General features: G+C 49.8%; 1 protein-coding gene across 1 annotated transcript; it reads left to right on the forward strand.

The window, feature by feature from the left end:
* Window positions 1-4044: 4044 nt before the first annotated feature.
* On the forward strand, window positions 4045-12566 carry LOC119105752 (KH domain-containing, RNA-binding, signal transduction-associated protein 2; the record flags this gene model as incomplete). The annotated part of the gene is given in 7 exon segments (XM_037229248.1): window positions 4045-4172; window positions 6504-6620; window positions 8869-9030; window positions 10187-10369; window positions 10789-10955; window positions 11468-11520; window positions 12274-12566. Coding segments are annotated over 7 exon segments (896 nt in total), but the record flags the coding sequence as incomplete, so codon positions are not given.
* Between the last annotated feature and the right edge of the window lie 488 nt (window positions 12567-13054).

Raw genomic sequence — 13054 nt, forward strand, 5'->3', positions numbered from 1 at the left:
AGTCTGCTATTATGGGCCAACATTTACCACCAATGACGTCATCGCGACTCCGATGTGACAGCTCGCCGCTGCTCCTGCTCATCGTGCGGATATGGCGCACGCCCGCCTGTCTGGCCCCGTTGCGCTACAACCGCGCTGATTTCGTAGAGATCCGTCCATCCATCCGCGCTCCGGCACATTGCCGTGCGTGTCATGGATATAATTAAGGGCCTTACGATGCTCTCAGCGCGAACACGGCATACTATCTGCGTCGCCGTGCGTGGCACGTATGGCCGTCGGTAGGTCCATTTGGGGAAAGCTCAATCGAGTTTGGTTCGGTGCAGGTATTCCCCACGGAGATGTGGCCAGCACACGTGCAGGTGATGAGCAGACGACGACAAAGAAAATGGGAGTACGGTGGAGAGATCCGCCGAGGCGGACCAGGAAACATAGCGGTGGATGTCACAATCAGAAGACGGATGGAATGGAGACTAACAGGCGATCTGTTCAAGCATGTTTTCAGAGTACCCGATCACCAGCAGTACGTACGCCATTTCTTTTCGGATATACTCTAATAGTTCGTGTCCTGTCTTCGGCTCATTCCTATCTACTCCTCACGCACTTCCTTAGTTAAACGCTGCACATCAGGAAAGCAAGCCCGCGGGCCTCAAATTTGCAGCATCAAAGCCTTAACGGTGCCTGGACTGACTCCCATCAAGCCTCATTTACATCGCATCTGGTCTCCAGCAGCCGTGACCAGGAGTTTAGCGCCTGGTCGCTGCAGCTGGACATGCAATAAACCCCGCTCGGCCTCACGCCGTTACCTAAGCGAAGTGTTGAATAACTACTATTTTTTTTTTAAAGTAGCAGCATGCTTGGAGTAATGTCCTACAGCCTAATGTTTTGCCAACACTCGGAAACGTAGTGCTTCTCTAACGGACTTTGTAAATGGCTTGCCAATTCCGATGTTGCTATTCCCTTTCACTGCCTCACTCCTGACACGCTACACTTTTTGATAGATATTTTAATGCTGACGAGCGTTTGGGAGTAAAGTGTGCCATTAGCGCGCATAAGAAGGCATTTCTGCTTGTCCACATTATGACCTGCCTTTGAAGCCTTGATCGCCTTCACCAGCATGTTCATGTTCATGAAGTTTTTCTGCCCTTTCCACATAATTATTCGCTTTTGAAGCCTTGATCACCGGTTGTGTACTGGTGTATTTCTGCTCTTTCCACATAATACTTTGCTTTTGAAGTCTTGCTCACCGGCTGTATGCTGGTGACATGCAGTCTTTGACGCAGTTTTCAGATCTACACGATTTCCTGGCATCGCACGCCAGGGCTTTGTTTACTCTTTTACAATGTTTATTGACGCTTCTCCCCAGGATATAGTCCCGTGAGTGATTGCCCGCCCAACACCTACAAACTATGACGTCTTCTAATCCCGTGACTGGTATATCGGTGCAATCATAACATCCCGCCCCGCACCCCTGGCCCCCAATTCATATTTCAAGTTCGAAGAGGCCACCTTTGGGAATGAAATGCAGAGTTCAAATTCATACAAATGCAATCCATGCGCTTCGGGAAATGCAGGCTCAAGATCAAAATTTGAAAAAGTTAGGGGGATGGGTAAGACAAAAGCGCCTCAGAAAGTACAGCAAGGAGCTAGGCAGGAGCATACGCTGCTTCTTTTATCCAATATCTTATGACATACAACTAGATTGACAGACGAGTGTTTGCCAGCCGTCCTTTCGAACATCTCTGTCACGCCTTTTCCGTCAGATGCAACACTTGCGTCACGTACCGGCAGACTCTACAGCAGCTTACTGAAGCCAGTAATGACAGAACCATGCCAAAACAGATAGCGGTGGCCACATCTCGCCGCAATGTTCCATAACATCTTTACATCGTACCATTCTCCATCCTTTTCAGATCACGCACGTAAGTATCAGAAATCACGTATCCCGCCAGGGGTGAGGGAATCCGGCAGAGAGCACCGGAGGTGGGGGTGGGGTGCAGGACCTCCGGGCGGACCGCCAGGGGCGGCCGTCGTCGGACGGCAGGCCGACAGCCACGCTCGAACGACGGGACACCACGCCAGCCAACAACAACACCGTCCCTCATCGAGCCGGGCCGAAGGCGGGTCGTTTGCTCGCTGGGCGGCGGCGCGGCGGGCATGACGATGGCTTTGTAATCGCCGCCGGATGTCCCCGGCGGTGAGCTCCGTTGGGGCGGGCGTCATTATGACCTCAGCCTGTGCGGTCACCACTCGGTGCGGTGGTGCGGTCTCACCGCCAAGGTCTGCAGGTGTTCAAATCGTAAGGATTCAACTGAGCTTGGAGCGAGCTTTATTAATTTGGAACGTTTTGGATGACCATTTATAAGGCATGCTGCGCCCATTTCATCGTGGATAAATACTGTCTTCTTGGAAAGACACGTTATATGTCTACTCGAAATGGGCCTCTATTCTATTTTCAGTTCGGTGCCGCTCTTTCTTGGCAATGGGCGTCGTGTAAGCCATCACTTATGTGGTGGCACTGCTAGGAATAACACAATAACAACAACGGAACGAGAGCGACAGCTGTTCACTTTCAGCACACAAATCAATACTGTTTCACGCAAAGTTTATTCTTACGCCAAAACAAAGCCATCGCAGATCTGCGACCATATGACTGCTTATGCTAATCTCCACATATTGTCCTTTCCCGTTTCGGGGAAATCACCCTTCATCACCAGCCTAGCTTTTTGGAAGAAGACAATTGATGCCATTTTCAGGAGATTCTCCAGATTGGAAAGCAAAGCTGCGACCATAATAAAGGCAGCGACGAGGTTTTAAAGCTTTTCAATGTTATTACACTTAGCTCCTAACGAGCCCAAGTAACCTGTAATGCGGGCAAAGTGTAGCTGGCATGAAAGGTGTTAGTGGTCTTCATGTAGCTGATACTAAAACATTGGCTGATGGGACACGACATTTGGAAATCCATACAAATGGCCTTACTCATTACGCAATGGGTCTAAAAATATATCTTTCATGAGTGTTAACGGGACAGAGGCTCATTCAATTCGCGTTCGCGTGGCACTGAAAAAAAGAGCCGGCTTGACAATCAGCCAGCTATGAGTTTGGCCACCCGCGGGCGCGGTTAATAAACTCGATGATCTTGTAAAAATTAGCGCTTCCGACAAATGTGAGCCAGGCAGAGCAAAACCAAAAAAACAAAACAAAAAGAATAAAAAACATTTTAGATAGATGCTAGAACTCACCGAAAATGTCTCTATCCTGGCAGTTGCGTGGCCCGCGCCCGAGAGCCATTGACCGCCTGAACACGTTGACCAACATTTATCAATGCGATTGTTCATTCTGCCCCCAGCCAAACGATTTTGTTTCCTGTTCCCGCGACCCTCGGTCATGAAAATCTGGCCCATTTTTAACTTATCCTGAGCAACGTTTTGCAACAAGAAATTTTGCACTTTTTCAAACTATTTCAATAAGGAAGACCACACTTTGTTCGTGTTGCCATAACGCAAAGCAATTTCGCATGATCAGATATGTTGTACTCAAATGTCCTGCAATACACGTGGCAAAAATGTCAGAAATGGTTTTATTTAAGTTCTCCAATCTGCGTCTAATGCCGATTGATAACGTACTTAAACTAGTGTCGCCTGGTTGCTGATTGAGGGTCAATAACATCAGCATAAAAACTATGACCTCATTTTGCCGAAAAAGTAGCAGCTAAGCGCCTCTCCTGCTCATTAAGCATCTCTTAAAGTAAAAATAGGCATAAAATTATCCCTTTGAACCTCAACAATGCTTTTGTCATCGCATAACCAAACAATTATTTTCGTCTTTCTCATCAGGGACACAACTGCACAATAAGCTATGTTCCCACAGTGTAGGACCAGCTACATCAGGAAACTACATCTCGATTGACGTGGGTTTTTAGCCCCGGACGCACCTCAATTACATCATCACAAGCCTCTTGCAGCCGCCTGAGTATACTGACGTTTGTTTGCTCGTAGTCACTTAGCTGACGGCGTGTTTTGACTGACGCTGTCCTGGCCGTTGCAGAAATACAACGGGTTCAGGCGGATATCAGAACGGCGGGACGGCCTGAGGTCAGATACAGTGACGTCACGAAGGAGAAGCCCATTCGGCTTATGGCCAGGGTGCTTGTCCCCGTCAAAGATCATCCCAAGGTATGTGGCCCCCAAGCAGAGGGCATTAGTTACCAAGCGAAAAGAAAGATGGTGTGCCTACATAAATACAAAGTACGTTTTGACACTAGCATTGTGCTATGAATGCCACTATGATCATTCTAAGTGAATGTCATGTTTTCTATGTTCCTGCAGGAGTTCTGCATGGCAAAAATTTTCAACGCTTTGTCGATCAATGACCTGACAACCAGCAACTGCATGCATGCAGTCATGGTACATTTGTGCTTACTGGACCGGTCCGATATATATGTCACTTCACCTGGTTGAAGGCGAGAATAGAACAGCTGAACGACACCACATCGTCACAGTTAAAGTAATGGGCAGTTGCCTTATTTAAGTCACAAATTTTGGGTCCAATACCTGCCGGTCCAAGGGTATAGTGGACGGAACAAGCTCAACATTTGGGCTCAATTCTCTGTGTTAGAGGAAGTCCTTCCTCGAGAACAAAAGAAGGCGCTAGGACCGAACGGTCACGTCAGTTTTTCGCGGGTCGCGTTTGTTCTCCAGAACTGTTTGGATAATAAGATGGAGCAGGCATATCCCCCAGTTTGGATCATTAGGGTGATGAGGTCGGCGCCCATACAACAAGCTGCGCTTGGCAGGCATATGCCACTCGACGTGCACCGAGTCCTGCTGACAACGCATTGCGACGCATCCCGGGCGATCTACATATGGAGTAGCTTACTGATCGTAAACCTCCCAACAATTCGCCAACATATTCGAAACTGTGGTCGAAGACTCCAGTGGTTACTTAGGGCGGTTGGACACGACATAGCGCCCCATTACAGTCGATCTTGGCCGTAAAGGATACCAAACCACCACGCTGCAAATCGCGCTTAATGTCGGCCATGGAACATTAGTTGATGTCAAGAGAACCACCACACCACGGGAATGCCAGGCTGCTGCCGCATGCAAAGGTCAACTTACATCGATCGTCAATGTGGCGGTTGCAAAAGCAGCATGTCAGGTACGCCCGACTCTCTTCACCAGCCCTGGCTGTCGCAACAGGGAGGTGACACCGAGACTCGCGCTGAATTAGGACAAAAACAGATCGGGCTTTTCACACACTGCGAGGTCTTCAGTCCTGGCAATGTTAGACCTTTAAGCCAATTATGTTTTTCCTAAGGCCTGCCTGACCAGCATGTGGCTCATCAAAGTATTTCTTATGCTCACGCAGTGCGTCCTTGGTTTGGGTTTTGTTAGCAATTCTGTCAGTAGAATTACACCCTTTCTGACCCAAGGTGTCTTCTGACACCCTTTCTGACCCTTTCTGACCCAAGTGATCTCTGCTTTATATTCATGACAGAAGGCATGACCGAGAGGCATAAATACCACGCTTAAGAGACTTAACTTTCCGCATCCGTCCGATAGATTTGACAGTAGTTGGATGCCGTTTGTTCTCCTCTAGTTATCATCCTTACACCAAACTTACGCATCGTGCGCGCACGCAGCATCAGACCTATGCAACCAGGCTGTCCACACACCTTCATCTTTCGGAATCATTTTCCAGAAGTTTAAAGTCCTGTTTTGCCACGCGTGAAGCCATGCGGGCTTGCATGTAGACGGACGTCCGTGCAGCCATTTATGCTGTGCGTTTGAAGCACGCGAACACATATAAACAGGCAGAGAGAGTTGTTTACATGTGTGTGTAGAACGCCACTGACTTTGACTCTTGCATGTTAACAGCCTTATGACACAACCTTAAAATAATTGGCATAACAAAGCCTTTACGGTAAAAATTATCCAGAGATATCCATGTACAGAACGTGGGTGAGAATGGAATAGCGTGCTGCGTCCAAACTAGCAACACCCTAGTCGTTATTCTGATATGGCCCTGACATTGATCTATAGAGGAAGCATATAACTGGTTTCTATTCACGTACGTTGTTCAGGGCATTAGTGATGAGCATTATTCACATAGATAAGACAGAAGCAGTATACTTATTTCCCAGAGAAAAACGAGGAGAATGGAGATATAGTTGGGCCGATATTTCGGCAACATGCCATTATTGAAACAATAGCAGAAGTGGCTATGCGTGTCCACGTGCTTCAAACCCTTCTGCTATTGTTTCGATAAAGGCATGTTGCCGAAATATTAACCCAACGATACCTCCTGGTGTCCAACCATATCTCCTGGTGCCCGGATTTGGACCCAGAGCTTAAGCTGCATGAAGTAACTTTAAAAAACCGAGCAAGGTTTACAGACTGTCTGTTCACTACATGTATCATCAAAACAATATTAAAAATAATCATTCGTACTGGATGATGGTTTCGGTACATGGACTGCGCACTCAGACCTGCCGACCGTTGCAGTTCAATTTCGTGGGGAAGCTGCTGGGTCCGAAGGGAAACTCCCTGAAGCGTCTGCAGGAGGAGACGCTGACCCGCATGGCCATCCTGGGCCGCGGCTCCATGAGGGACAAGGTCAAGGTGAGATTGATGGTCCTCCTGTTTACGCTTTAGTTGAAAGTGTGCAATTACGTGAGACCTGCAGTTTTGTGGCTGCCATTGGTTTTGAAAGGTAAACACTGACGGATCGGCATTGCATTCGCTTTGATCACAACAAGCTTCACAAGTACAGATCAGGTTTTCTCGCCGAAAAGGTGTAACTACACCAGCAATGCTAGGAAGAAAGTCAGGACCAGATAAGCCTCGTCTCCACGCTTTTGATAATATTTTACATTAACCCAATGACAATGCATGATATTAATAGATTTGGTATTATACTTGCCCCCCCCCGCACTTTCTAAAAGTGTCTGAACCATCCAGGTAGAGCCGCAACACAGAAATCAGCATGTAACTCTGCATTGAATGCATTCAATGATGCCCTGTTTGACCCTTGAAGGCAGCCGACCAATTACTCTCCGGGTCATGAATATGTATCTAGATTTGTGAGGGCAGAATACAACAGAAAACAATGGTAGCTTTTCGGAACATAGACCGTCACTTTGTCACACGGCACGGCACTTTGTCAGACAAAAATGCCAAATATATTTTTTTTACTCGACTCCGTACGAAAGGGGATCTAAGGCAGCCTTACTGTCAAACGATGTCATATTTCACTGACGTTTTTTGGCCTTCGAAAATTCATTGATCCACTCAGCGTGACGTGTGTGACTTCAGGCCTTTACTGTCTTTGGTCGAAAGGCTCAGCTCCCTGGCCGTATCCAGCAAAAGCCGTCATTTAGCATAAATGTTTACACACGCACACACACACACACACACACACACACACACACACACACACACACAGAGGTATATATACATATATATATATATATATATATATACATATATATATACATATATATATATATATATATATATATATATATATATATATATATATGCGTATAGCGTAGATAGATAGATGCGATGTAACATAGAGCCACCCGTTACATTCTTATATACAGCAGCAAACAGGTCAGCTGATCGGTTATAGGTAAGCTGCGTAACATAATCTGGGAGCTTGATATGATAGTTAATACATCATAAACAACGACAGACTTTAGGGTGCACCTGAATATCGTTTTACGTGGACTTGGAGACTCCTCCCTTGCCAGGCAAGGTCTAACCTAATCAATCGTGTAGTTTAACCATGCTGGGGTGACCTAGCAATGATGGATGAGTAATTAATTAACACCCACGGCACTCAGCATAAGGCAGTATACCAAACCGTCAGATTGACTACGTGATGGTAATTGCGCTTACAGCTGTACGCCGAGCATTAATGTGCCAAGTTACCTTGTACTTATGATTTATCGCATACCTCACGCCCTTTGTGTTTAATTGTTACCGGGACGTGAAATAGGGCGGTCGTATGCAAATTATGGTAAAACATTTCACAGGAAGGTCACGCACGTAACTAGCATCAGTGTCCGCGGCTTTGATGGCTTTGATGAAAGGCCATGCTGGGTTTGCGCCACGGGTTTGTGGTTTTCAAACCCGTGATATTTCTCCCTCCATGCCAAACTGCCATTAAAACCCTGGCGGCCGCGACAACATGGGACGGATGCTAAAATAAGCAGCCGTGTGCGGCTCGCGGCAGCTGATCGATGCTGTCGTCTGGTCGTAGGGAAGTTTAGCAAAGCGATTGGAGACAGGACGTGCGGAGTACGGAGGCCCATTCCCACCAGACGATGGGCTCAACGGCATCGGCCTGACCTGAGCAATTCAGATGCTTGCGGGTTTTTCCATCAAAAGTTCAGCACGCTGTCTTTCTCTGATATTTGAAGCATTTGAACTGTTGGCACCTACATCGGGTTAAGGAGCGGCGTCTCAACGAACGGGATTCTGAAGGAAGGAACTGCGCTCTTGTCAGAAAGATCTACCCTGAGAAGTAATTGCTTCCATGTTTTTTTCCAAAAAGAACATGCTTCCTTTGATGTTATTTGCGGGTTTTAAAATCACCTCAGCCCACCAAACAGTGCGGGAGTCCGGGGGTGAACGTTACCAAATATGCCGGGAACAGGAGTTTTGCCTTCTTTATTTTCATGCTGCGCCATGCGCCCAATGCCAGTGCTCTGAAATATTTTATTTGCACTTGCATCGCCAGCTAACAATATAGCTCCGGCCATGCTTAGCTGAGCGTCATAAGACAGCACGCACTGTCGACAGACACATGAGTCATTACCTCAGCTTCCAGCTAACGCCACCACCCGCTCTCCCCCGGGGCCAGGAGGAGGAGCTGCGTGTGTCCGGGGGTCCGCGGGCTGCCCACCTGCTGGAGGATCTGCACGTGGAGATCGTGGCGTTCGCCGCTCCCGCCGAGGCGTACGCCAGGGTGTCGTACGCACTGGCTCTGCTTCGCCGGTACCTCATCCCCGACAACAACGACCAGGTGCGTGTGTGACAGACGATGGCCTGGCTGGCGCGACGGACAGAAATAAATGATGATGCGCGAGGGAGGGAAATATGCAAGGAGATAAAAGGAGGAAGAGATAATATAGCCCAACAACAAAATGCCATCGATGATGGTCATTGACAGCAAGAGTGAAATGCCAAGGAAGGTCAATAATTTTAGGCATAAGAGCTTCAAACTCATGATGCTGTAAAGCCAGAATACGAAAACTTTCTTCCTTACATTTTTTAAAGATTTGATCAAAAATTCTGATTGGATGGTTTCTGAGATCAGAGCTGACGTAAAGCAATGCGTGTTGTGTAAGGCCTGATCTCTACCAGGATCGCGCAATTACAGGTCAGAGGTAGAATTTAGTGACGAAAGTTTGACGTGCCGCAACGCTCGACGCAGTCCGTCCTGCCCTTTGCCGTCACTTGGCCTTTAGTGCGGGCGCTGCCACCGATTATAGGCCATACCTGTCACAAGACAACAGCGAGCGTCTAAAGCAACTCGAGCCCATCGCGCCACGGGAGGACAGGTCGGCTGGCAGGTACTCAGACCAGCTGAGCTATCGTGGCGGCAGAAAAGACGGACGGACACATCAAGTATACATTTTTTATAACTGAACAATTTATGTTGATGAATGAAGTAAGCCCTGCACGACAAAAAAAGTTGTTAGGCGTAATTATTTTGATAAAAATCACGACCTAACGTTACACAAATTACCGTGGACACCGATCAGTCAGTCTAGCAGGCAGAAATGATCAAGTTGTTCTTACAACAGGTAGGCAATGCACCCTTGCAGATCACAATCATATCATCGTGGCATGCGCCAGAGAACAGTGTAGTCTACTGGCCGATGGTGCACTAGTTATTGGAGCTGACGGCACTGCACAATGATGATCTTTTCTCGTACCAAATAATGCCCTTGCAGCCAGTGCCATGCAAATGTTCCACAACGTGTCTGCTAGTCCTTGCATGCTTTGCTTCACATGTCTACCCATGTGCTGTAAAGCAAGGCAAGGTACCGTATTAGTAAAGCAGACACTGCATAACGGACGATGGAAACACATGACGAATGTCGCAGAGAAAACTGGAGCTACTGCAGGCGTGCCATTTATGCCAGGAGCTGACACGCCACGGCTGGGCCCACCAGATCCGGCAGGAGCAGATGCGTGAGATGAAGCACCTCGGGCTGAGGGAGGACCGGTCGGAGGTCAGCCCAGCACCGGTCCCCGCCGCGGAGGTCAGGCGGACATCTGTCGATCTGATCGAAGGGGCCGGCAGCGGCTCTTCCGACTTAGAGGGCACCATGGGGCTCACTGAAGACGACTGCAAGGTGGGTCATGTTTGAATATGATGTGTTTGGGGCTGTACTGACGATAGTATTGTCGGCACAGATGCTTAAATACTGCGATTGTGCCACACGAAAAGCGGCCGATTATTCCCTACAACATTTTTTTTTTGATCGATACACATCCGCGATCTGTTATGGAGCGCCGCTTTGTCTGCTATTTATAAGCATCCAATGCGAGGTGACGGTGGTCAAGGAACCGGATACGCATTGCAAATTCCAATCACACAGTCCTTATTGCTCCTTGCACCGCCATACCTGTTTTCAGTGGGGGCTCTCCCGCCACTCCACAATTCCCCACATTTTTCTCGCCAGGACCTTGACCCCGTGGATCTGCGCTGCTACACTTGCAGAGCATTTCGCGTCAGGAGATTCGACGCTGATTCACTCTCCTCGCACCTCAGAGCTCAGAGGGGTCGGACGGCTCCGTGCCGTCGCAGGGCCTGGCCCCACACTCTCCCAGACGGAGCCAGACGAGCCGCGTGCTCAACATACTGGACCGCGCCCGGCTCCTCAACAGCAGGACACCGGCTCTGATCAAAACCAGCGACGACGCCAGCACCGCCAAACGGTCGGTGCCACCGACGGGAGCGCGCGCCCCATATGCAATGCTAATGTATTCCTTTCGTGCAACACGAATTTGGTACCACGCGGAAGCGTCTCAAAATCTTGCATGTAGCGTGAAGCATTTATATTAATGATATACGGAAAGCAGCAGGGGGCCGTTAAGCCCAACCCAGAAACGCTCACCCATGCATACCAAAGTCACGTGAAAGGTCACGCATGGCGCAGCTCTGATCCCTCCCGCCATCTGTATGGATTGCGTAAAGGTCCGCGGACGTGCGTGCCAGTGCGTGGGTGAGGAGCCGTGCGTGAATGCGTACGTGCGCGTCCATTCTGGATGTCGCTTTGCGCTTGCGTATGAATGTGTATGCGTGCATGGTAGTGTGCAAGTTTAGCGCCTTCATGATTTTGTCACGTCACTGCTGTGAGTCATGTTTTCCTGGTTGCTCAAATGGTTCCCAATTAAAACCTGACCATTACAACATTATTTTTCCCTCTAATCCAGCTTTCTGCCCGCAGCTTTTCTGTCGATGGCTCCAGTGACTTCCAGCAAGTTATTTTCGCTGCGGAAGGTACAGACCTCCCTAGGGATTCCATCTTTACAAATGCAATTGTTTTATTCAAAGCCAGGTCATAACTTTGAAAATGATCTGAGAACTGGGATCAAAGCTCCCCATGTTTATTCCAATTTTTGGCATCCATAAAACAACTCACCACTGCTCGTGGCGGTTGATGCCAGCGCCAGATGATGGCGCATTTCTGGTCGTTACTCCGTTCCGCGCATACCGACTCCCATGGGACTACCTCGCGGCTCTGTAGGGCGCCCTTGTGGTGGCAGGTTGTTATCTCCAACATCCATTGAGGAGCTCCCGGGGAGACGGTGTTACGATGGGGGGCAGATATTCGTGCTCAGTGTTGCCTGGGCTCACGAGTGGACAACCGGAATCGACGGTAGCATGGGCAGAGGACAATCGCCCCTGTCGCTTGGCAAACGTAATGTGTCGAATAGGGCGGGTAACACGTGAAAAAGCTGGTAGGATGAGTTTTATAATGTTGTATAAATATGACGTCTAAAAAAGTATGTAGCTTGCCATTTTCATCGATGTTCGCAGTGTTTTTTGACGAGTGTAGTGCTTTATAGTCATAACACCCTCGCCAATTTGACCGTTTCGGTCGCTCGGTTGATGGATGACCTCGTTCCAAGCCTTATGCTTGCTGTGCTGACTGTTGATCGTGGCTAAAAGGTACTGATTCCACTGGTGTTCCAAACGGCCGTGCCGGGCTCCGCCACCGCCGGTGACGCTGACCCTGGCTGTGTTGTCCAGGTGGCGGCGCCGTCCGGTGGCTAGGGCTGGGTTCTCCCCTGACACGGACGCGGCTTCGTCCAGCGCCCTACCTTCTGCCCAAGTGACCGGCCAGCACACCACGCAACTCCCGCTCGAGTCCCACATCTGCTGTCTGGGCGGGCCCCGCCGGCTACCTTCAGGCCAGGTGACCGGTCGACATCACGTGTACTTCGTGCCCGAGTGACGGGTCACCGGTCACTCGGGCAGATCTGGCCGGCCACCCAGCCCAGGTGACCGCTAACAGGTCCCCCCGCACTGGTGACGAGTGACCGGTCTCCGGTCACCTGGGCAGATCTGGCCGGCCGCCCAGCCCAGGTGACCGCTAACAGGTCCCCCTGCACTGGTGACGAGTGACCGGTCACCGGTCACCTGGGCAGATCTGGCCGGCCACCCAGCCCAGGTGACCGCTAACAGGTCCCCCTGCACTGGTGACGAGTGACCGGTCTCCGGTCACCTGGGCAGATCTGGCCGGCCGCCCAGCCCAGGTGACCGCTAACAGGTCCCCCTGCACTGGTGACGAGTGACCGGTCACCGGTCACCTGGGCAGATCTGGCCGGCCGCCCAGCCCAGGTGACCGCTAACAGGTCCCCCTGCACTGGTGACGAGTGACCGGTCTCCACGCCCGGATGACCGGTCCCTCTGCCCCAGTGACCGGCGTCCTGCCCCGGTGACCTATCGACCATCTGGACAGGCCCGACCGGGCCGCCCCTGCTCCGGTGCCCGGTAACCAGTCCTCCAGCCCCGGTGACTTATCGGCCGT

This window comes from Pollicipes pollicipes, unplaced genomic scaffold, assembly GCF_011947565.3.
Source record: "Pollicipes pollicipes isolate AB1234 unplaced genomic scaffold, Ppol_2.1 Scaffold_6138;HRSCAF=7277_pilon_pilon_pilon, whole genome shotgun sequence".
In the NCBI taxonomy this organism is placed as follows: Eukaryota; Metazoa; Arthropoda; class Thecostraca; order Pollicipedomorpha; family Pollicipedidae; genus Pollicipes; species Pollicipes pollicipes.